Source organism: Cuculus canorus, chromosome 11, assembly GCF_017976375.1.
Source record: "Cuculus canorus isolate bCucCan1 chromosome 11, bCucCan1.pri, whole genome shotgun sequence".
NCBI lineage: Eukaryota > Metazoa > Chordata > Aves > Cuculiformes > Cuculidae > Cuculus > Cuculus canorus.
This window is the reverse complement of record NC_071411.1, coordinates 22270801-22296738: the sequence shown is the minus strand read 5'-3', so window position 1 is coordinate 22296738 and position 25938 is coordinate 22270801. Positions and strand designations below refer to the sequence as shown.

General features: G+C 44.5%; 1 protein-coding gene across 1 annotated transcript in view; it reads left to right on the top strand.

The window, feature by feature from the left end:
* WNK2 (WNK lysine deficient protein kinase 2) overlaps positions 1 to 25938 on the top strand; it is a 136052-nt gene that overhangs the window by 102458 nt on the left and 7656 nt on the right. Inside the window, 6 exon segments of the mRNA XM_054076422.1 lie at positions 1 to 377; positions 1588 to 1802; positions 3817 to 4032; positions 4940 to 5038; positions 10737 to 10781; positions 12290 to 12543. Coding sequence (XP_053932397.1) covers positions 1 to 377; positions 1588 to 1802; positions 3817 to 4032; positions 4940 to 5038; positions 10737 to 10781; positions 12290 to 12543 — 1206 coding nt within the window.

Genomic DNA, 25938 nt, shown 5'->3' with positions numbered 1-25938 from the left:
GAGCTCCCTTCCAGCCCTGATCTGAAAGACGGCAGTCCGACGGATTGCACAAACAGCCTCTTTGTCGATGTCCTCTGTGACCAGGGCTCGAGTGATTCTGCAGATGAGCCTTTCCCTCGGCAGCCGGCTGCTGCTGCTCAGCTTTCCCCCCCAAGCAGTAGCACAGCCACTGACTTAATTAAAAAAGCAACTGCTTTTCTGCAAAGATCTGGAAAAGCTGGGTCACCAGGCCTCGATTCACCCAATGGGCAAGGAGCAAAAATCCCTACTATCAACATAACTTCTTTCCACTCGCAGTCATCTTACATGAGCAGCGACAATGACTCAGAGTTTGAAGATGCAGATATGAAGAAAGAATTGCAGAACCTGAGAGAAAAGTATGTCGGGGTTGCACACAGTACCAGGGGAGCTTGTGTTAAGATGCTTAAATAGCATCTCTGCGTATGAGGAGCAAATATGTGACTTTCATAGCTGTAATGAGTAAACTAGTTCTGGGAAAATTAGGGGTCGCTAGGACCTTCCCCCAAATGTCCTACTGCATCCTCTTATGCATCACTTTATTTGTCAGTTCCATTTAGAAGAAGAATAATGCAATAATAACTTTTTAACCCCGAAAACATTGCTGCTGCAATGTCCAGTTGCCTCAGTGTGAAGCTATGTTGATATGGTAGCACTCGTAACGTATGTGACAGTAGATTCCAATGTGAAAGCTATTATTTAAAGCAGCATGAAAATAATGTGGGTGCCTGGTAGACAGCTGCTGGGTGTTCTCTTCAAGGATGGTTTAGATTGTCAAATCTACAGACCCATCGCTATTCCCAGACTTACTTTTACAGCAGATCCCTACCAAATAGGTACTAGAGGGAGGCACTCACTTTGCCTCCCATCGGATCTCATCAAGTCATCGGTCCTGGGAAGCTGGGTCAGCCTCAGAGAGTCTCTTGTGCTGCCAGTCCTGAGAGCTAGGATCTTTAAATTTGGACATTTTCTTCCTTTCTTGGCAGATGACAGGTAAAAATTAGCATGAGATGCTTGTTTAAACTTCTTCTTAAGGGGTAACGGTGTCGCTGAATACAGGTGATGCATTTTTTTAAAAACAGCACTGCTGTTCTATAAAACCTTTAAACCGTCTTTGTGGCATCATGAAATCCACATTATAAAGGAAAGAATGATTCATGTGCTGCCAGCATTTTTGTGGGAAGCACCTTTGGTTTTCTTCATGTTGAACCCCTTCAATCCAGTGTACATGCCCAGAGAGGTAACTGGTTTGAAGGCACTGGTTGAAGAGAGAAATTCTGCAATACTTTGGAGTTCATGTCAGGTCTTATGTCAAAATCAAGTGTTTTTACTGGGGATGTTGGAAATTTTTTTAACTGTCCATGATTCTTTCTTACAAATGAATATTTGAGAAGTCAGTCACCGCATCTGCCAAGTAGATTGTTACAACTTCACGTGCTTTGGGATGAGCAGTTGTTTGTTTTATAACCAAAGACTGGTTTGTTTCTTTTTTAATAACTAATTATGTTGTCAAGATGTGGTGCTTTATCAGGTACATCACTAGTGGTATTCTCTGTTTTTTATGTTTAGGCATATGAAAGAAATTGCTGAACTTCAGACACAGCAGAAGAATGAGATAGAAGCCCTGTATATTCGGTTAGGCAAACCCCTCCCCCCTAACCTAGGGTTCCTTCACTCAGCCCCACCAAGCAGCCGTCGCCGAAGAACCAGCAAAAATAAATTGAAAGCTGGAAAACTATTAAACCCTCTGGTCCAGCAGCTCAGGAGTGGAACATCAAGCACAAGTATGTACACTGGGTTGCTTTCCGTGCTTCTGTTAGAATCATAGAATCATAGAATAGTTTGGGTTGGAAGGGACCTTAAAGATCATCCAGTTCCAATCTCCCTGCTATGGGCAGGGACATCCCACTAGAAGAATCATAGAATTGTGGAATGGGTTGGGTTGGGTTGGGTTAGAAGGGACCTCAAAGCCCATCCAGTTCCACCCCCTGCCACGGGCGGGAACACCTCCCACTGGATCAAGGTGCCATCCAGCCTGGCCTTGAACACCTCCAGAGATGGGGCAGCCGAGTGCAGGAGGATGATCCCTTCCCTGTTCCTGCTGGACACCCAATGGCTGATCCAAGACAAGATGCTCTTGGCCTTCTTGGCCATCCAGGCATTCTGCTTCCTTTCCTTGTGATGAGGTGCTCTGAATGTGTCTAATCCTTGGTCCAATCCTTTTCCAGTTTGTTCTTGTGTTCTCTAGGCCTTTTTCACTCTGTCTCTTCACAGAACCCTCTGTCTCTACTCACATCTCAGCTCACATCAGTCTGCTACCCTCTTCCAAAGAACTTAAAACTATTTCTGCAGCAAATGCCCTGATTCTCTTGGTTTCTGTGTCACCTTCAGTTAGAGGACAGAACCCTGCTGAGTCGGGCAGCTGCTTTCCTTCTTGCATTTCCTCTGTGTTATTTTCCTGTTTTTTGAGGTGCTGTGTAAAGTTCACATTATCTCTGAGAATCCGTGTTCATGCCTGAGTCTTCTCATCCCTGACTGTGTAGATTCCTGATCCTTTGTCCTTCCCAGGTCCTTTCTCAGAGGCCATGAGCAGGCAGTTTCTATACAGTTGCTGATGTAATTGTCATTTCCATTGCCAGATGCCTTTGCCAATAAATCCATGTAACAAATGATTACAAAGTTATTCTGATGTTAAAGCCTCGTTATCTAAGATATCCATGCAGATAGATATATAGAGAGATATTTATGTATAGAGGGATATCTCTGTCCATATGGAGAGCCATAAATAAAAAGGTCCTTATGGCTTTGCAGCAACTTTTTATTTCTCTCCATTTGCTTGCTTTCACCTTTCATGTTTGAGAACAAACCTATGTGTTCTGCTCACTCGTTCTGTGGGTTCATCCCTGCTACTTTGGCACATCTACAGTGATTGCTTTATTTCACCAGCACTCCTGGTGAGGTCCTGACTCCAACCTTGCTAAAAAAGGCAGAAAAACTGTAAGAATCAAAACCAGTGCATAAGCTTCTTGGAGAAACTGGATAAATGTTTAGCGTGTGTAGGTTATTTTCTGGTGCAGGCTATCCATAAAGGCCAGAAAGCCAACCATATCCTGGGCTGCATCCAAAGCAGCGGGACCAGCAGGATGAGGGAGGGGATTCTGCCCCTCTGCTCTGCTCTGGTGAGACCCCACCTGGAGCCCTGTGTTCAGTTCTGGAGTCCTGAGCACAGGAAGGACATGGGGCTGTTGGAGCGAGTCCAGAGGAGGCCACGGAGATGATCCGAGGGCTGGAGCACCTCTCATATGAGGACAGACTGAGAGAGTTGGAATTGTTCATCCTGGAGAAGAGAAGGCTGTGGGGAGACCTTAGAGCAGCTTCCAGTGCTGAAAGGGGCTCCAGGAAAGCTGGGGAGGGGCTCTTGATTAGGGATAGGATGAAGGGGATGTTTTTCAGCTGCAAGAGTGGAGATTGAGATGAGATTTTAGCTTTGCTATGAGGGTGGGGAGGCCCTGGCCCAGGTTGCCCAGAGCAGTGGTGGCTGCCCCATCCCTGGAGGGGTTCAAGGCCAGGTTGGATGGTGCTTGGAGCCCCTGATCCAGTGGGAGGTGTGGAAGTGGATGGGCTTTGAGGTCCCTTCCAGATCAAGCTTTTCTGTGATTCTGTGCCTCATGCAGTACTTCAGAATTGTGAACTGTTCTTCCTCTTTGCGGCAAATTAATTCTTATTTAGGCATTGTTTTCTCCTCAGTAGACTCTCCGCATTTCCCATGGTGTTCATTTCCTTTGTTTGGTCTTTCAGGTAATCTCTCAGACTCTAAAGACTCACCCCACAAAGAAACACCCAAAACTCAGCCTGGGTCTCCCGAAGCAGCGGCAGTAACTTCCCCAGCATCAGCCACCTTCGGGAAGGCTGTTCAGACACAGCAGCCGTGCTCTGTCAAAGCCTCTTTGTCTTCTGACATCTGCTCCGGCTTAGGCCCTGAAGGAGGTGACGTGAACGCAAGCTCTGGCCAAGGTGATTTTTTTCCTCTCAGCTGCCCGGCATGGCTTCCAGCACATACTAAAATTAGCTCGCTTCCCTTAGGCTTGAACTTTTTAGGAGTGGATTTCACTTCTAGTGATGTAGGAACATGAACCTTTGACAATCCAAATTACCAAATTAAACCAATCGTTGCAGTATTATCAGAAGAACAGAAGTTAAAGTGTCTTACCCAGTAGTAAGATTCAACACTCACGAAGGCATAGTAGTTTTCAGGAGGGAAATGCCATTTATTTTTGCCTATACTGACACCTTTTCTGGAGTCTGCCTTAAAAATTTCTGAAAAAAAGAGAAAGGGATAAAAGAAAATATATAGAAGGATAAGAGATTGTTCCCTTTCGTTCATTTTGGGCTATTTTTCAGCCCCTTGATACTGGTAGACCCGAAGTTCCTCATATAAAGTACCGAAGCGTCTTGAGTGTGAGGAAAAAAAAAGAAAAGGAAAAGAAAACAAAACCCAGAGAACCAAGTTATATTCCCTTTATCTAAGGGGTTGACTTTGTGCATGAGTTTGGATCCCCAAATGCCTGTAGATTGGCTGTGTCCCCAGTCCTGCCCTCTGATACTGCTGTGTATCGCACACCTGCATAGGCTTTGACTGATCTTGGTGCCATGCATAATGGAAGTTATAATGCTGGTTAAAGTACCTTCCTCTCATTGCACATCCTGCCAAACTAATCTACAAAATGCCTATCTGTTCTCTTCTGCTGTTATTGCATCCTTTGTGTATGGTCAGTTGACTGACTCCTCTTTGGCAAAGTTAAAATGGAGGTGTGGATGTTTAACTAACAAAGCTGATTTGACTGATGGTATAGGACATCTGATCGCAGCTACTTGTACTTTATAAGTGTCTTTGTTTTCTTCCCTTTATATTCATTTGCAGGCTGGACGGTTTTCCACCAAACGTCTGAGAGAGTGACCTATAAATCTAGTAGCAAACCTCGTACCAGATTCCTCAGTGGACCTGTGTCTTTGTCCATCTGTTTGTATTTGTTCTTTTGTATTTTATCACAGCCCATCTTTCTTTTACCCCCTTTTTCCAATTCCATGTTTTATATCTCTGATATGTTTGGCAGGATGCCCCTTTTTCTCAGCCATCTTTTCTTTCTTTTTTATCTTTCTTTTAAGTAATCGCCATGAACACACCTTATTTATATTAATTTTTCATATGAAAGCTTTTTTTGCACTGCTTTTGGCTTGTGCCTAAGCACCAAAAGCATGTGTGGAAGATCTCATCCTTTATTATATAGCCTTGATGGTAAATTTTTACCCTGGACTTATCAAAGCTTTTGTACTTTATGTGATTTATGTTGAAGTAATTTCATTTGCAATGTGGCAAATAGACATGTCTGCTGTCCCGGTTCCAGCGACAACCAAAAGAAATCCATCCTTCTGTAGACGAATGGTCTCTTTCACACATGTTTGGACTATGAAGACATGCATGTAGCAAGCTGATACAATACTAGAAGGTCACTGGAGGGTATAACTTCCATACAAGGGCTGTATTAACACAATATACAGTACTGTTTATATCCACTCTCTTTTCTTTGATTTTATTTCCCCGCTCTTTGCATGTGGAAATGCTGAGACCATAGTGCTCCAGCTAGTTCCTTCATAATCTATTTTCTAGGTGGGCTTTTCCCCATGCATTCGCTTTAATTACTTTAAGTGATTTGTTATAATACTCATAAGCAGCAGGAGGATCTGGTTACTCCAAGGGAGAGTGCATCAACTTTTTTTGTGCAAACTGATCTGGCTGAAGCACTTTACTCAGTTTATTTTCTTCTGACCTTATGTGACCTCAGAGATGAAGTCAATTAGCAGTTCATCAAAGCATAAATAAGTAAAAAGCAATATCAGATTTTTGGATGATCCTTTGAAATGGAATGCTAGGATCCAGTATTTTTTGTTCCCAATAATTGTGCGCCTGCTATTTGTACCCGATTTGTATGACTTCTAAGGTAATTGGCAACCCATCCAAATGATATCGAGCTACTGAATTAAAAAATTAAGACCTTTTAACCCAATCCTATACGCTGCTTTTTAGGCAAACAGATTTTGCTTGTGCAATAAAGATATGTTGTGCTGAACAGGTACTATAGGCCACTTACATATAACGTTAGAAAGGCTAATAACGTTCTTGAGAAAATGTTTGGTTAGCTAACTGTTCATTTGCATTAATAACAGACCTCCCTTTGGAGTTCTACATTGCTCATCATTATCCAAGTGGTACAGATCAAAGGCACAAGACCACTCAAATACACTCCTCCTCCTTTTGTTAATAAACCGTATTTTAAACAATATTTAAAGGGTATTTATTTACCTCGATTTTTTTGGTTTGAGATCCCTAAAATCCGAGAACTTGAAAATTGACGTTTACTGCTTGGCATTTTGGATTTATTACCATGCAAGTATTTAATGACTGTTGAAGTCGTGAGACAATTTTGCATTTAAGGATTTTTTTTTTTCTGACAACCTGAGGGGAATTCTCCCTTCACAAATTTTCCCATTTCGTATCAGAACGGACATCGTAGTTTCTTCCTCTGCACATGTAATTCCCAGAAGTTGTTTCATTAATCTTTCACACAAGGATGCAAAAAAGACTGGATGCAATTAAAAACCAGCATATTAAAAACGTTCAGGTGTATGAATATTGTGAATGAAATCAAGGAGATCTGTAAAGCCTTCAAATCATGAAGTTTCCCAGTGCTTAAATAACTTGGCACGACTGATTGCTTTCTGTTCTCAGCCCATATGTTCTCTTCTTGGTTTCTTCTGGGTGAAGTGTTGGAAGAGGAGGTTTGTACTCCCCCAGTTCTGAGTCATACGAGGAGATGGACTGAGTTTCAGGCACTTAAGGCTGACGCATCCATCCAAAACCACTGCTGCTCAGGGAGCGCACCTTCGTTTCAAATACTGCCTGGCGCTTGAGTTGCTAGACAGTTTTCCACAGCGAGATTACTGGTGGCGTAAGGAGGTTATTTCACCTTCTTTCCCCAGTGAGTCCGACAGGTTGGTAGTGTGTGTGAAGGGAAGAAGATGAGGCTGTGTCCAGCCCTGTTGTTCCCCAGGGGCAGCTGGGGCTGCGACTGCTGCTGGAAGGACCTGTGGCTGGTGGTGTCATCGAGGTGGTCTCCAGAGCAGCTGTGACCATGGGTCACAGGAAAAAATAGTGCTGTTGGAGCGAGTCCGGAGGAGACCATGGAGATGATCTGAGGGCTGGAGCACCTCCCATCCGAGGAGAGGCTGAGAGGGATGAGTTGTTCAGCCTGGAGAAGACAAGGCAGGAGGGAGACCTTTAAGCAGCTTCCAGTACTGGAACGGGCTCCAGAAAAGCAGGGAGTGCAGGGCCAGGATGAGGGGAACGGTTTTCAGCTGGAAGAGGAGAGATTGAGATGAGATCTTGGGAAGAAATGTTTTGTTGTGAAGGTGGGGAGGCCCTGGCCCAGGTTTCCCAGAGCAGTGGTGGCTGCCCCATCCCTGGAGGGGTTCAAGGCCAGGTTGGACGGGGCTTGGAGCAATCAGATCCAGTGGGATGTGTCCCTGCCCATGGTGGGGGCTTGGAACTGGATGGGCTTGAAGGTGTCTTCCAACTCAAACCATTCCACGATTCTATGGGGTGGGAGTGCCAGTTGGCTCATGGTCCTTCCCCTGTGGAAGGGATGCAGGCTGACCTGAGATGCAGGCAGAGTTAAGTGCTAGGATGCTGAGCAGGTCTGCATCTTTGCACGCTTGAGCGAGGGGAGCGAGTGCTGGGATCATAGAATCATTAAGTGGCTTGGGTTGGATGGGACCTCATACCCCATCCAGTTCCAACCCACCTGCCATGTTCCAACACCTCCCACTGGATCAGGGGCTCCAAGCCCCATCCATCCGGGCCTTGAACACCTCTAGGGATGGGGCCGCCACATCTTCTCTGGGCAACCTGGGCCATTCCCTCCAGTGCATCCAGTGGCAGCACGTGGTGGTGTGTCTTGGTCCACAAGTTGAAGTTCCCCTGGGATTTTTTTGTTCGAGAGCACTTGGGAAAGGTTGTGCTGGATTTTCAGAAGTACTGTGAACCTCTCCTTTTGCTTAAAGCAAAAACAGCCCTTTGGAGAGCTTGGATGTTCCAGGGTGAGACTGGCACTGTATTAGCAGACAAATTAGCTTTTAAAAAGAAAAGGTAGTCTTAGATATTTTGACCAAATATCTTGCCCTGGTTCAAGATCCATCAAAAAACACTTTCATTCATTGAGTATTCTCCCAGAACAGGTTTTTGATCCATTTTGCATGTCCAAATTTGACTTCTCCTTTGTGCTTTTCATGGAATAAAGTATTCCTAATGGGCTGCAGCATGGTTTTAGCCTGGGTTAAATTGCAACATGTCTTAGGAAGAGTTTGTGCTGCTGGTGAGTTGAATTTTCAAAAGCCTCATGTGGCTGAGACTTGGGAGTTTGTGTAAAGCGATTTTTGTCAGATCTGGAGTAATTAATATATTGGATGTGTATATGTGGTTATGGAAATGGTCTAACCATTGCCATTTCATTTTATTTTAGCTTTCAAGGTTTTTGGCAGCTGTTAGAGTGCAAATATTGACAGTAGATTTTTTCTGTCCTGGATGATCTAATAGCTACTTAATTTCTGAGCTAAGAAATCTGGAATTGGAGGTAAAACACTTAACTGAACTCTTGCAGTGTTGGATTGAATCTTACTTATAATTTGTCTCTGTAACTTTACAGCTATTAAACACCTTGATTTTAGAGATAATACAATTAATCTGGTGAATTAGGCGAACCACGTGCATTCTTACATGAGTTTGAATTTAAAACCCATGATTGTCAGTCCCTCCTTCAGGCAATATCACCACTTCAGTAATGCTTCTCGTCTCCCGAGCAACATGCTGGAGTGATAGAGTCGGGAGGAAATAGCTCTCTGGTGACTGACTCTCCTGTGAGGTTCTCCTTGCAGTTGGCTCCACTCATGCTGGTGTTTTGTGGATCTGCTCAGCATCACTATTCTCTGTGCCTTCCCCATATAGATGGGGGGAGCCCCAGGTTTGATTTGGCACCCAGGATACAAACGTGTGACTGGGTGTTCAGGAAGCCGAGGGGTTGCTGATTAAACTTTTTTACCTGTGTTTGAGCACGAACAGCAGTCAGCTGCCTGCTTTTATATTTTGCAGGCAGTTGCTTTTCATTTGCATACATATTGTGCCAAATTCGACCTATTGCTGCATGCAGAATAGGTAAGAAAACAACGCTCTAGTGTCACTGCCACTGATATGTCCATAATGGGAGTCGTTAGCTGACTTGAGATAGGCAAGGTAAGGTATATTTGAGGGGAAAGAGGTAAAATAATTAAAAATACAACGCAGATTGTTCAGTTGTGAATGTGACTTGTGTTTGTTATCTAGGCTTTGAGCTGAGAAACTAAACCTGGTCTTGCTTTCATAAGGCATTGCTGTAGTCATGTCCTGATTTTCCTGGAATAGAAACCTGATTAAACAATACAAAATAATGAGAAAATCTTATTAATATAAAAGTCCTTCAAAGCAATCCTCCTGTTCCTCCTCATACCACCCATATCAAAGCACAAACATTTCTTTTCCCTCCATCTTTTCTTTCCTTTCTCTTCCTCAGTCTCTGACTGATGTGTCTCCTTTCTCCTTCAAAGACTCATTCAGAGCCTTTTTCAACATGGACCTGCAATCTCTCACTTTAAATCTGCATTTCTGGCATAGTAACATAAAACCCTGACACTGGTTTGCTATAGAGAAAAAGCACATCCATCCCGTATCTTGCTCTCTTGTCCCGCTCTCTGATGCTCATGTTTACAAGTGCTTCTCCACTATAAACTCGCCATGCCCCACACCAGATATTCATCCCATCCCATAATGATATTCTTCTTCCCAAGTCCAAAATACCTTTCAGGAAATTGGGCACTCAAATAGAAACGATGCTTATGTCTGGCGAGATCTGACAGTTGAGTAGGGCTCTCAGTACACTTCTGGCGCTCTGTATCCGACAGGATACGTAAAATCATGATGAAGGATGGAATAATGAAAAAAACGTGTAGTTTGGTTAAATGAAAACTCAGCTACTCTGCTAGCTTATTTTTCTCCACTTGGACAATGCCGAAGGGAAACTCATTCACCGTTGTGTTCAATTGAAGTTCAGAACCTAAATGAAGTTCATTTAGACACAAATCCTATTAATAAAGCATTTGGAAGCAATTGGCCTCAGACCTGCAGAACAATGTATCTTTTTGGACTTGTAAAACAGGAGTTCTAGGGTTGTTTTACAGTTTGTCTTTGCAGCCAGACTAACTTGACTTGTTCCTGAAAGCATTTTTGGCCTCCTGTCACAAACTGAATTGACATCATTTCCTGCATAAATAGAGTTGGAATCAAAACCTGCAATGAGGAAGCCAGGGCAATTCGGACCAAAAAAAAAAGTCACGAGACCTTGCTTTTGGCACACTATTGTACTTCTCAAAGCTTCTGAATGGCTGCACATTAAGAAAGGGTCGAGCTGTCCAGTATTTAGACTTCCTTTACTCACCTGAACTGCTGACTTTGTCTGTCCTTTCTTGCATAATAACTACTTTCCGATTGCTTAAAAGTACCGAAGCTTGTCCATCAGATTTGTTGTGTTTAGTCTTACCTAATTCTGTATGTCTTGTATTGTTTTACCTTGTAGGGTCCACCTTGAAACGACTATGTCTAGGCAAAGATCACAGTAGTAGTAACTATCCCATTTTTGTTTCTCAGTATTTCCTTCATGGCATGGGATGTTTTTTTTGCTTTTTTTATGATTTTTTTTTTTTTTTACTAAAAGCTCGTTGTTTTAAAAATAGAGCTGATGCACTTCTACTGATATGACATGAGACTGTAAACAATGTGATATTTTCATAGTAATGCATGTGCTGTGATGTCTTGGGAACCACGCATGCTGCAAGACGGTTGTGGTATTCTTTCTGTGTGTGACTGTGCACGCATGCGGCCAGAAAACTGGGTTCCGTGTTTGTCTTTCTGAAATACCCAACTCTATATGACTGCAGTTCTCTGCTGGAGGAATTGATAGCTTAAACCGATCGCATTCCTATTGGGCTGCATGAAGTATTGAACACTCATTGAAGAGCTTTCCTGTAAAAATACTTGTTTTTCTCACTGGTCCCTTTCCCCCAAGCAAAGGAAAAGGAAATGAGCAGTGTTCACTTAAAAGTTATGTTGCAGGTTGAATGCATGATCATTTAAAGGTTATTAACGCATTTTATATGACCATAGGACTAATTAGTTTACTCGGTTGGTAACTGATTAACAGAACAAAGAAGACTGAATGTTCATGTTTGCTTATATAATAATTTTACTGCAGTTCTCTGAACTTTTTGCTTGGAGAGATGGTCTCTATTTTAAATCTCTAGCTGTATCAAATATTTTAGCTGAAAATTCACTTTATATTTTCTGCTTAGGTCAAATTCAGGCACTTTCAGTTGCTCTTCCCGGCTGATTTTCTTGTGTCACTTGTTGTTACCAACACATAAGAAGAGATTTTTTTTCCCTCATTCTTCTAGAAATAAGTGAATATATAGAATTAAATCTCTGTCAGCACTCTTCCTGTCTGCTTTTACCTATACCAAAAGTTCTGTATCTTTGTCTTGAAACCTCATACCCCCACTACATCCTCCTCTCTCCTCTTTCTTCTGTACATTCATGGTCCTGATGGGATTTTCCCACAAAAATATGCAGAGTAAATGATCCTAACATCATTGAGAGAGATGCAGAGCCTTTCAGGCGTAGCAGCCGGCCCTACTTGTAACCTAAATGACACTTAAGTTTTTCCTGGAGTGCAGTAAAATAAATGACAAATTCAATTTTTAAATGCCTGTAGGTTTAGCAAGGAAAGCGTCCTGCCTCCTGCTTGCTCGTGACAGTAGCCCCAAAAGAGACTTTGCAAGCCCTACGGTGTCTGTGGTTCTGGGACTGCACTCACTTCTTCTCTCCGAGTTATTAATTCCACCGAGAGAGGTTGTGGGCGCATAATGTAGCGGTTGAGGTGACACAATGTGATGGAAAATACAAATACATTGGACTTGGACCATTTCTTTAAGCAAAGGTGTTCTGTAGAAAGGTGGGGAGGGTTAGAAGTCCAAAAAGCCATTATTTGAATTGCAGTAGATGAGAAACTGTTTGAGCAGTGAGGTGGGGAAGCGGAGATGCCATCGTCAATTTTCTTTGTGTGTGATTTTCCAGGATCCTCGACAAACAGTCTGGTAACATGTCCTGAGCCCCTCCCGCAATCAACCCTGCAGGTTCAGGCCAACAACAGTAACAACAAGAAAGGGATGTTCACAGACGATCTTCACAAGCTGGTTGACCAGTGGACAAGCAAAACTGTTGGAGCTGCACAGACAAAACCTTCTTTAAACCAACTGAAGCAGAACCAAAAAAGGCAAGACATGGAGCCAAAGGCTAATCCCATGCAAACACAGAATGAGACGTATGGAGTAAGTGGCACTCCTTGAAGGACGTATCTTTTGCTATGTGTCTGAAAGCCTGTGCAGAACTCAGATTTGGAGGAGGACATAAATTAAAATTGCTTCAGATAGATGCTTCCTATAAATGTCCATCTCTTTTCCTTAAGTACTAACCCTGATGTTTTTTAAAATCATCTTTTGGAATAATCTTGAGGGATATATTGGCTGCAATATATATATCTCTATAAAATATATATATTTTTAAATTGCAAACTGCTTATTAACAGCAATATACAGCAATACTCGTGCCATTAACTGTATGTTATTCAACTTACGTTTTAACTATTCATAAAGTTTTCTTCTTTTTGATGTTTAATACTAATCTTCCTTAGGCAGAATGGTGGCTAGGCTGGTGGCTTGGTGGTAGCGACGCTTTTGTAGTGGAAGCGGACGAGTATTGCACTATGACAGGGGACAGCTGGGTGTGTTTCTGACCCTTGCTTGTTGTATGAGGCATCTCTGAGGCTCTCTGCCTCATAAAAATACCATCTTCAGAAATGCAGTGAAAGGAAACTACAACAAAATGGAAATGTTAAGTGCCCCAATTCATCCTCTCTTGTTTTCAGCAGCAGGAAAAAAACATTGCAATGTGCATTTGAGTCTGCATTCAGTGCTTGTTTTTGTGGCTGAGTGATGATAGAGATGCGGGCACAGAAAGGAATGAGGATGTATCCAGAATCCTGGTTTACCGTTCTGTCCCTCCCTGGTCTGGGTTTCCAGACCTCTTCCTTCTCCTCACAGCTGGAAGATGCTTTAACTAATAACTTGTGCTGGAAGCATTTTGTTTGGAAGACTGGAAATTTAACCAAAGTAGAGGAAAATAAACTAATCTTAAAAGCAAAGAAGTAGCGAAAGCAAAATCAGTGGGGCTTTGTAATCCCTTAAAAAAAAAAAGATAACTTCATCTGGGTAGTAAACCGTCATCTTTTTGGCATGTTGAAGGGAAAAAACACTTGTGTGCAACAGTGATAGCTCAGTAGTTATTGATGATGTGAAACGTGCCAAAGCAGGAATTAGAGACACGTCAACTTTGGTACCTGCTGGTTTCAGAGTTAGTAGGGTCACTGACTTCACGGGGAGAAGCATCTGTGCAAGCTTATTAAGCAATTTTTATGTCAGTTCTCAGTTGCCATAAATTAGTGAAAAACAGAGAGTAAGTAATTCTTCTGTGCAGTGATGGTTTAACCAGTATAAACCCGTCTGGAGTAACAATGACATTGAATGCAGGCCCTCTTAATTCTCCCAAAGTAAGTCGAAGGAGGAGGTAGCAAACACAAGCTGAAGATTTCTACAAAGTTGTGGTGAGGGCACAGTTTTTGTTCTCTTAAGTCACCCTGAATCTCTCTTGAGGTGCTCTTTGCAGCTTGGTGTCCTTTCCCCTAGACTCCTGCAGTCATATGAAGTGTTTGATGGGAATGTTCTGCCCACTTATAACTCTGGAAAAGACAGGGGTTATTTTACTTATTTATATCACCCATTAACATCGATTTGGGGTTAATTTTACCTTCTGTAATCTTGGTTTTAAACACAGAGACAGCAGAATATAGCTGTGAGAGGAGCAGGTTTGTCCTTATCTTACTACACAGATTTTGGAGGGTTTCTTTCTTTCTAGAATGCGACTGTTGTTCCAAGGAATTAACAAGGGTGATTGAAATCATTTAGACTGAGAGCTCAGAGAGGCTGGGATTCCTGGCTCTTCATTTCACGTCATTCCTCATTGCTTGGAAGAGTGGCAGTCAACTGGAGACCAGCTTGCCCAGGGTGGTTGGGCTGCAGAAGAGATGCAAAGGGAGATGGTAGATCTTCCTCAAATGGTGGTTGTTGGGGTGTTTATGGCACTGAACGCCAGAGATGACAGAAAATGTGGCACTGGATGTGATATAAAACACTTTTACAACAGTACAGGAGCTATTTTGGGACTTGAGCTTCATTCTGCTGATCTTCCCTTTTGAAATTCATCCTAAAGGGGAAATTGAAGTTAAGGGAGGAGAGGGTTCATGATTTTGGGAGAAAAATAGCCAAAAGAGGAGGAAGGGAATTGTGGGAAAGGATTCTTGGTCTGGACAGCCAGACAAGTGCCTCATAACATCAGTTCTTGGAGAGATGAATTATTATGTGGGGAGACGTTACACCTGCACTGAGTCACTACTGAGTCTACCTTTTAAAATGCTATTGAAAATACAAAAAGAACTCAGGAAATCACATAAAGGATGGAAAAAAAGTAGCTTTCTAGCAAGGAGTATAAAAATCTTCTTCAGTCCATCTGTTAACACCATCTTTTCATCATCTTTTTGATTAAATACAAAAATGCCTTTGCAAGGAAAGAATAAGGAGCACTAAACAGATTTCCAGCCCATCAGAGAAAGTTATTAATAGTTTTTATGTTGGAAATAAAGGCTAGAGAAATTGGAAATGTGGTAATTCTTATCCCTTTTTTTTTCCAACTGGAGTAAACTAGCAGGAAACAGTCAGGGCAGGTGGTCTCGTGTTTCAGTTTGGGTGGTTTGTTTGAGGAGGTACTGTTGATGATCAGAAACGTCCCATGTGATGATCAGAAATGAGAGGCAGGAGGGAGGTGGTATTCGTGCCTTCACTTCTAAATTGTCTCAGGAGGTTATTGGCTGGAAACACAGGTCCTTGAAGAGTTTTTCAGTAGGAGTAGGAGTGGTGTGAGTTATCCCATGGTGCTCTGTTGCTTATAGGTCTCCTGGAAATGGCTCTGCACAGAGCTCTTGTACGTGACACAAAGGCCACGCAGGTGACGAGCATCCTGCTGGGATGACAGTCTAAGGCTTCTGTTATACAAGGTGTGACAAAGGCAGCATCAAACCAAATAACCCCTTTCCACTCTGTATTCGTTAATTTTCAGTCTCTAGCCAGGCGGAAGTTGCAACAAATCCTTATTGGTGAGGTGTAGAGTTATTTTATTTTATTTTACTATTTTCTCTCACTGTCCAGCCACTGTTATTAATATGCAGGGTAGTTGTGTGGCTGATTTTGAATCTTCTGTTTCAACCTGAGTTATCTTTTTTTCTCAAGGTGCTTCTACCACTGTCAGCAAACTGTTTGCTGTGTGAATACACTGTGTTATTGGCACCTTCTTATAAACTAAGTGTAAGCTACTCTTTAAGCTTGGAAATCAGCTCAGAAAAGAAATCGGTGGTGGTTTTAGTAGGAGTTAGTGGTTTTATTTGTGTCCTCTTTATTATCAGAATTCAGAAAGCAATACAATAATCGGGATGCAAAGGGAAAACTTTAAAATCTGCTTTGTTTTTGTGGAAGTTACCTGTCAGTTTGGCTGCAAATGCTGATTGATCCACATGAGAAGTTGGCGGGGGAATGTTTAGGCATCCAGTTATGTCATAGGAGCGCTGGAATGTTCCTTTTCAAATGTTTTATTGAAATATGGACATATATTTGGGTTCTCATCACCAGTATTTTGAAATCGTAGAATCACAGTATGTTCTGAGTTGGAGGGGATCTTCGAGTCCAACTCCTGTCTCTGCACAGGACAACACCAACATTCACACCGTGGGGCTGAGGACATTGGCCAAAGGCTTCTGCAATATTGTCATGCTTGGTGCCGTGACTGCTTCCCTCGGAGCTGTTCCAGTGCTCCACCACCCTCTGGGGGAAGAACCTTTTCCTAATGTCCAAACTAACCCTTCCCTGACGCATCTTCCTGCCATTCCGTTGGGTGCAGAGAGAAGAGCTCATCACCTGCTCCTCCTCCTCCACTTTTTAGGAGTCTGCAGAGCACAATGAGGTCTCCCCTCAGTCTCCTCCCCTCTGGGCTGAACAGACCCAGTGACTTCAGCTGCTTCTCACACAGCTTCCCCTCTAAACCTTTCACCAGCTTTGTGGCCCTGTGATGGGAGGCATTAGGAAGCACTGAGGTCAAAAATTGTTATTTCTCTTGTGCTCATCCATCCTGCAAACATGATGAAATTATCTTTTCTCACAGGTAATGGTGCTCACCACCATTTGAGGAGTAGTGTAGGAACATGCCTTGTGTGTAAAGAGCACTGAATTTTATGTGGTTAAAGGCACTACCTGAAGACGCCTGGGAATAAAGGGCTTACCAGAAGTATTTTTTCTATTCTTCATACTGTTACATAGCTCCGCGGGTTCTAAAGAAAAAACTAATGCCCCCCAAAAAAGCTATAATCCTGTTCTAAGTCCATAGTAAGGCTGTTTCTGGGAAGCGTGCAGGTCTATGTCAGTTGGTGACGTCTCTGGGGGTATGGGCACTATCAGTAGTAGCTGCACATCTGTTTGCATTTAGTACATCTTGGTTTTAAGGAACTGGCTGCCTGGGAAGCGAGCATTGTGGATGCAAAAATGGAGCGGAAGGACTGTTAACACCTTTTACTGTGTCTTCTCTCTCTACTGGACTGGAAGAATAATAAAAAATAGGATGAATCTGTGTTCGAAGCTATTCAACAGTGCCTCCTCAGGCTGAATGTCTGAGTAGCTTTCCAGGAACCTAGAAGAACAAACCCCCAAATTTTCAGTAGCACCTAATAACTTAGGGGTTTCAGCAAAATGGAAAGGGTAATAAAAAAGTTGTGTTGGCGTCTTTGGCCTGCTTGTTTTGGCAGGCAGCTCTAGCCCTGTCCTGTGATTCAGAGGGTTCTGTTTCAGTGGTAGTTGGACCATCCAAAAGTAAAACAGTGATGCTGCTAACATAGCCATCAAAATGTGCCATCAAAATATAATCCAGTCTTGCATTTTAAGAATGGGTTGTGGTGGTTATGGTCAGCTTTCACAGCAGAACTACCCAAGTTCTTCAGTTCTAATGTAAGAACATAAATATTTATAATCACAGGCTCATAGAATGCTTTGGGTTGGAAAGGACCTCTACAGGTCATCAATAGTCAACTCCCCTGTGGTGAACAGGGACACCTCCCACTGGATCAGGTTATTCAAAGCCCTGTCCAAGCCTGAGCCTTGAGCTTCTCCAGGAATGGGGCATCTCCTACCTCTCTGGGCAGCTTGGGCCACCACCTCCAGCATAAAAGATGTCTTCCTTATAGCTATTCTAAATAATGTTTATAAGTAAAAGGCAACATTTAGCAATATACTTTCACGGTACTGTTGCTAAAGTGGAACTTTAGAGCTTGCTGGGTGAAGCAAGGTAGGGAATGCATGGTAGGGAATTAGAAAGACAAGTTCAATGAACAGATTCTTTGTCTGAACTCCAATAGCCTTTGTCCAGTGAGACAGTTTCATTTTTATATATGGTTTTCTTCATGTTCTTCTTTGTGTATATATTATTCTTGTTTTCTAAATGAGTATGTATGATTATTTTGGGGAACAGGGATAAATAACAGCAAGGATTGTTCTCAGCACAGGAAGGATGTGGATCTGTTGGAGTGAATCTGGAGGAGGCCACAAAGATGATCCAAGACTTGGAGAATGTCCTGTCCAAGGACAGGCTGAGAGAGCTGGAGTTGTTCAGCCTGGAGAAGAGAAGGCTGTGGGGAGACTTTAGAGCAGCTTCCAGCACTGAAAGGAGCTCCAGGAAAGCTGGGAGGGGCTCTTGATCGGGGAGAGCAGGGATAGAATGAGGGGGAACCGTTTTCAGCTGAAAGAGGGGAGATTGAGATGAGATCTGAGGAAGAAATGCTTTGCTGTGAGGGTGGGGAGGCCCTGGCCCAGGTTGCCCAGAGCAGTGGTGGCTGCCCCATCCCTGGAGGTGTTCAAGGCCAGGTTGGATGGTGCTTGGAGCCCCTGATCCAGTGGGGGGGGGTGTCCCTGCCCATGGCAGGGGGTGGGACTGGATGGGTTTTGACGTCCCTTCCAACCAAAACCATTCCACAATTCTATGATAAAGGAAAGAATTGCAGCAAAAGGCAGGGACTTTGGGAAGCAGAAATAAGAGGTGGCTCTTACCTGGTAGGTACTTGCCATCAGGCAGAGGTTTATCAGTGCAGTGCGAGTTTGGCAAGCGCAGGTGAGGAGGTGTGAGCAGAGGTGCAAAGGCAGCAAGTAGGTGTAGGTGTAGGTGGTCACTGAGTAAGTGTATTGCTTTATATAGGAGGCCAATGGAGATGCAGAGGGAAAGGAGATGGGGTATTTCATGTCCTTCCCGTATATCGAATACATTTTAGGATGTCAAACCATTCTCCCCTGCAAAAAAAGAATAAGTATCCCTGTTAAATATCTCTAGCAGACAGACTTTTTCCATAGTGATGACAGACTAGTTTTTGTAGTGCTTTTGATAAATGCATTAGGTTTAAGCCTGTTTCTGCTTTATCAGCTGGCCTATGGCCAGGGCAGCTGACTTTCCTGGGCTCTAGACAGGCAGCAGCACAAAGAGAATTACATTAATATTGTGATATAAAAAAATGAAGTGAAGCCATCTATAGTTGGCTGAATCATATTAGAAGTGGGTAATGAATCATAGAATCATAGAATGGTTTTGGTTGGAAGACACGTTAGAGATCATCCAGTTCCAACCCCCTGCTATGGGCAGGGACACCTCCCACTGGATGAGGTTGCTCAAACCATCTAACCTGGCCTTGAACACCTCCAGGGATGGGGCAGCCACCACTGCTCTGGGCAACCTGGGCCAGGGCATCCCCACCCTCATAGTGAAGTATTTCTTCCTAATGTTTAATCTAAGTTTTCAGTCTTCCAATTTAAAGCCATTCCCTCTTGTCCCATCTCTATACATCCTTGTAAAAAGTCCCTCCCCAGCTTCCAGCACCTCCCCACCGCTTGAGGTGTTGGAAGGCCGCTCTAAGGAATGTTCTCTTCTTCAGGCTGAACAACACCGTCTCAGCCTGTCCTTATAGAATAGGTGCACTAGCCCTGTGATCATCTTCGTGGCTTTCTCTGGACCTGTCTAACGGTTCCATATCCTTCCTTTTTGTTTGAGATTCCAGAACTGGACACAGGAGTCCACATGGGTTCTCTTGAGAGCAGAGTAGATTGAGCTGCATCACCTAAAGTTGAATTAGGAAGGGAAAAGGCTACTTCTGCTTTACCTTGTTTCAGGAGGAGCAGAGAATTTTAAATGCAAACACATGTCCTGTCTGACTGCAGGCTATGGTTATAAAGATCTTTTGTTTTTCATTGATGTCTGAGCATTTCTTGCTTGAGCTGGATATAGGACTCTTGATATTGTATCACTTATTTTCAATTTCTAAAGTAACTTCAGTATAAAAGAAACAATTCACTCGTGTGTCTTCAAGCTGTGAGTAGAATATCAAAGCCCAGAGGCTGCATTGGAAGCTGAAGCCTTATCACCACTAGAATATAGTGTTCCGTAGTTCACACTCATTTTGTAATCCATAGCTTGTGTTGGAACTGGCACCTTTTGAACAAACTTGAAAAAAAGGACAAGGTAGTAGCTGAAAGGAGAGGTTGCCCGGGCAAAAGGGGAGCTGCAGATATCAAATGTGTCATTCCAGCACAGAAGTGAACAGCTCGGGAGTGACAGGAGAGGTTACAGGTTCACAGTGTCACTTGGGAGCTTCAGCCAGCTGGTGCTGTAGGGTTTGTGCTCAGGGGTGAAGTACCCTCACCATTGACACAGCTCCTCTGGCCTCGTTCCAACAGCTCCATGTCCTTCTTGTGCTGAGGATTCCAGAGCTGAACACAGGGCTCCGGGTGGGGTCTCACCAGAGCGGAGCAGAGGGGCACAATCCCCTCCCTCACCTGCTGGTCCCACTGCTTTGGATGCAGCCCAGGACATGGGTGATTTCTGGGCTGTGAGCGCACGTTTCCAGCTCATATTGAGCTTCACATCCCACGGCAACCCAAGTCCTTCTTTTTGGGGCTGCTCGTAATCCATTCTCTGCCCAGCCTGGATTTGTACTTGGGATTGCCCCTATCCAGGTGAAATCGACTTGGTGAACCTCATGAGGTTCACACAGCCCCCCTTCTCCAGCCTGTCCAGCTCCCTCTGGGAATACCAAGCCAGTACTCTTTATAGCCCTGACTTTGTCTGCAGTGTAGGTATACACCTTGTCGTTCACCACATGAATGTCCATGTGCTTCCCTTTGAGTTTTATGAATAAAATGACTTGTAGTCTTGTGGCTTTTCTAGAGCAGGGAAATCCATAGCAACTTGTACTGTTTTGATTCCTGTTCCGGTGCACGTTGATTTTGATGGTTTGGTCTGCATCTGAATGCAAGGTGAAATCATAAAATCCCAGAATGGTCAGGGTTAGAAGGACCCTGTGGAGCTCATCCAGCCCAAGCCCCTGCCAAAGCAGGGTCACCTTCAGCAGTTGCACAGGAGCTCATCCAGGCAGGTTTGAATATCTCCAGAGGAGACTCCACACCTCCCTGGGCAGCCTATTCCAGTGCCTGATGACCCTTTCAGTGAAAAATTCTTTTCTGATATCCAACCTGAACCTCCCCTGGCGGAGCTTCAGGCCATTCCCTCTTGTCCTGTCCCCTGTCACCTGGGAGAAGAGCCCAGCTCCCTCCTCTCCACAACCTCCTTTCAGGTAGTTGTAGAGAGCAATAAGGTCTCCCCTCAGCCTCCTCTTCTCCAGGCTAAACAACCCCAGCTCTCTCAGACGCTCCTCGTAACCCTTGTTCTCCAGCCCCCTCACCAGCTTCGTTGCTCTTCTCTGGACACACTCCAGAGCCTCAACATCCTTCTTGTGGTGAGGGGTCCAGAACTGAACACAGTATTCGAGGTGCGGTCTCACCAGTGCTGAGTACAGAGGGAGAATAACCTCCCTGGTCCTGCTGGTCACACCGTTTCTGATCCAAACCAAGACGCCATTGGCCTTCTTGGCCACCTGGGCACACTGCTGGCTCATGTTCAGTCGTCTGTCAACCATTGCCCCCAGGTCCTTCTCTTCCCTGCAGCTCTCCAGCCATTCTTCCCCCAGTCTGTAGCACTGCACAGGGTTGTTGTGCCCCAAGTGCAGGACCCGGCATTTGGCCTTGTTGAACCTCATGCCAATGGCCTCAGCCCAGCAGTCCAGCCTGTTCAGATCCCTTTGCAGAGCCTCCCTACCCTCCAGAAGATCTACACTTCCACCCAGCTTAGTGTCATCTGCAAACTTGCTGAGGGTGCACTCAATCCCCTCCTCCAGGTCATTGATAAAGGTGTTGAACAGGGCTGGACCCAGTACCCTGGGGAACCAGAGCCCTGAGGAACCCCACTTGTGACTGGCCTCCAGCTGGAGTTAACTCCATTGACCACCACTCTCTGGGCCATCCAACCAGTTTTCAACCCAGGAGAGTGTGCGCCTGTCCAGGCCAGAGGCTGACAGTTTCTGAAGGAGAATGCTGTGAGAAACTGTGTCAAAGGCTTTATTGAAGTCCAAGAAGACGACAGCCACAACCTTTCCCTCATCCAGTAGGTGAGTCACCTTGTCATGTCCAAAGCCGTGCTGAGGACCAGGCAGACAACATCCACAGCTCTATTCTTATCTCCCCAGCCAGTTATGCCATCATAGAAGGAAAACAGATTGGTCAAACGATTGCCCCCTAGTGAATCCATGTTGACCACTCCTGATAATCTTTTCTTCTAGATGCATAAAGATTGCATCCAGAATGAGCTGTTCCATCACCTTTCAAGGGATGGAAGTGAGGCTGGCTGGCCTGTAGTTCCTTGGGTCCTGCTTGCCCTTTGTGAAGACTGACATGATGTTGGCCTCGGGCCTCAGGCACCGCTCCTGTTCTCCATGACCTTTCAAAGATGATGGAGAGTGGCTTAGCAATAATATCTGCCAAATCTCTTGGCACTCATGGGTGCATCCCTTCAGGGACCACACATTGATGGGTGTCCAGTTTGCCTAAGTGATCTGTAACTCGATCCTCCTTGACCAAGGGACAGTCCTTCTTTCTGTAGACTTTCTTTCTTGCCCCCAGGGTCTGGGAGTCTTGAGAGATGGCCTTAACAGCAAAGACTGCAGCAAAGAAGGGGTTCAATTGCTCTGCCTTCACTGCATCCTCCATCACCAGGGCACCCACCTCATTCAACAATGGACCCACATTTTCTCCAGTCTTCCTTTTGCTGCTGCTGTACTTGAAGAAGTCCTTCATCTTGTCCTTCATGTCCCTTATCAGATTTAATTCCAAGTGGGCCTTAGCCCTCCTCATTCTGTCCCTGGATACTCTGCCAGTGACTGTATTCCTCGCAAGTGGCTTATCCCTGTTTCCACATTCCATAAGCTTACTTCTTCCGTTTGAGGTTTTCCAGAAGCTCCTTGCTCATCCATGCATGCCTCCTGACTCCTTGGCTTGATACCTTACTCATAGGGATGCATCAATCTTGAGCTTCAAGGACAAAGTATTGAAATATTGACCAGCCTTCTGGAACCCCATACGTTCTGAAGCCCTAACCCATGGGGTTCCTCCATGTAGGACTTGGAAAAGGCTAAAGTTAGCTCTCCTGAAGTCCAAGGTTGTAATCCTGCTTATTCCCCTGCTTATTCCACACAGGATCCTGAACTCCACCTTCTTGTGGTCACTGCAGCCAAGGCTGCCCCCGACTTTCACATCCCCAACCAGTTCTTCTTTGTTTGTTAGTGCAAGGACCAGCAGCACTGATCTTCTCATTGGCTCCTCCACCACCTGTGTCAAAAAGTTATCATAGGATGTCCCAAGTTGGAAGGGACGCACAAGGATCATCAAGTCCAACTCCTGTCCCTGCACAGGAGAACACCAACATTCACACTGTGTGCCTGAAGGCGTTTGCTTAAGGCTTCTGGAATATTGTCATGCTATGCACCATGACTGCTTCCCTGGAAGCTGTTCCAGAGCTCCACCACGCTCTGGGGGAAGAACCTTTTCCTAATGTCCAACCCTAACCCTTCCCTCAAGTCCTGTCATTCATCACCAGAGAGAAGAACTCAGCACCTGCTTCTCCTCCTTCCCTTCTGAGGAAGCTGTAGAGCATGAGGAGGTTTCCCCCTCAGTCTCCTACATCCATGCTCTGCAGGAATCTCTTGGACACAGCCTGGCTGTGTTGTCGTTCCAGGAAATACCAGGGTGGTGGAAGATCCTCATGAGAACCACGGCCTGTGATCGTGAGGCTGCTTCCAGCTGTCCGTAGAAGGCCTTATTGACTCCCTCTCACATGGGTTGTTTTGGCCTCCATCAGTGTTGAGTCGTCACAGCTGGTTAAAAGATAATAGTAACAAATGGTTGTAACCAAGAGATTTCTACCTGGGAGAAGAAACTAGAGCTTAGGTGCCTTATTGCCTCTTACAGTGTGTGTTTTTCTCTCTTGAAGCGTGTGACAAAGGTAGAGGAAGCAACCTTAGATCATTAATACGTACTTGTCACAACCTGAACAGGTTTTAGTAAGTGTGCGTAATGGCGATGTTTGGAGCATGATGTAATTTTATTCCGGTTGCACGTATGTAGCCATAAATACAGCTGCTGCTTCACTGTAATGTAAAAGTCAAAGAGCATAAATCAGATAGAGATGAATTTCTAACCACTGTAAAAGAGCTGAAAATAAGCTGTTTTTAAACTAGGCCACTTGCTAAAGTGTCACCTTACATTTTCAATGCTAACGTACAATCTGTTGGTATGTTTACAGGCATCCGTTGATATCCACTCACAGTTGGTTTGGTGGAAACTGTCATTTTAAGGATGTTAAAACGTGGGTCTAATAATTATAGAGTCATGAAATGGTTTGCGTGGAAAGGGATCTCAAAACCCAACGAATTCCAACCCCCTGCCATGGACTGGGACACCTCTGGCTGAATCAGGTTGCTCAAAGCCCCATCCAACCTGGTCAGAAGTCTTTGGGCCTTAAAACTATGACTTTAGTTCCTCTGTTCTTTGGTTTCTGCTGCTCATTTTGGTGGATTTTTATACATTAGTGGTGTTAAATTCATTATCCAGAGGCAGCTGTTTCTCTTAGTTTGATGCTCGCCATCAGATTCAAGTTTCAGAGTAGAACTGGAGACAGTGAAGCAAAGGATGATATCAGATATTTCTCTGTTTTTCTAAACTTTGCTTTGGAGTACAGACTGACGCCCCAAAGCAGGAAACCCCAGAGTGCCATTGCCAATTGTATTTTTAATGGAGAAGAGATACTAACATCAGAAACACATAGGAAGCATTCCCCACAGTCTTACAGAACCATTGGATCGTTAAGGTTGGAAAAGACCTCTAAGGTCATCCAGTCCAACCATCAGCCAGACACTGCCGTGCCTACTAAAGTATGTCCAAATGTGCCACAGCTACGTGTTGTTTGAACCCCTCCAGGGATGGAGACTCCACTGTTGCCCTGGGCAGCCTCTGCCAGGGCTTCACCACTCTGTCAGGAAAGAAATTTTCCCTGTTATCCAGCCTAAAGCTCCCCTGGCCAGTGGAGTCCGCTTGCTCTCATCCCATCACTTGTTACTTGGCAGAAGAGCCCAGCACCCACCTCACCACAACCTCCTTTCCAGGAGCTGCAGAGAGCAATGAGGTGTCCCCTCAGCCTCCTCTTTGCCAGACTAAGCAGCCCCAGGGCCCTCAGCCGCTCCCTTTAAGACTTGTTCTCCATCCCCTTCTCCAGCTCCATTCCCTTCTCTGGACGTGCTCCAGCCCCTCAATGTCTTTCTTGTAGGGGGCCCAAAACTGAACCCAGGATTCGAGGTGCAGCCTCACCAGCAGTCCAGTGGCAGCATCACTTGCACATATTCATTTTTTCTTCTGAAATTTCACCCTCATACCCATTTTATCAATTTATTTTGGAATGTCAAATTACTGGGAGATTCCCAGACTCAGAAAATGCCCTTTTTTTATTTATGCTGTGAATGGTGCTGGCTTGGTGGGGATGACAGCAGGGAGTGTAATTCAAAAGCTTTGGTGAAATTAAAAGCGTAATGCAATGCTTCAACCCCCGTGCGCAGAGATAACGGGCAGCATCCTAGGGAATGGTTGTTTCCATGGCACTGAGAATGATGGTGCATGTGTGTCGTTTGGGAAGCTCTGCCATCATTTGGAAGAGCATTTTCACTGCCCCTCGCATGCAAAATCTCAATCATTGAAGTGGACGTTAATAGAATTTGAGGAAAATTAGCTAAAATCGGTTTCAGTAGCCCCCAAGGTGGGAGCAGCTCCTGCTGAGTGCTTGCTGCTTTACTTTGCCTGGTCTCAGCTGCCTCCGGCGCTGGGTATTTAACTGCCAAGGAAAATCGCATGCCATCCTTCGCTACCCTTAGTTCATTGAGACCAAACAGCCCACATACCTTTTAACAGAAATGTGCGTGATGAGAGATTTGAAAATGTGCTCTGAGGATGGCTCCAAGAATCAGAGATCTGGGTTGGATGGCTGTAAGAACTGGAGATTTGTCTTAGTTGGCTGTAAAAATATGAGATTTGGGTTAGATAGCTGTAAAAAATACGAGATTTGGGTTAGATGGCTGCAATACAAGATTTGGGTTAATT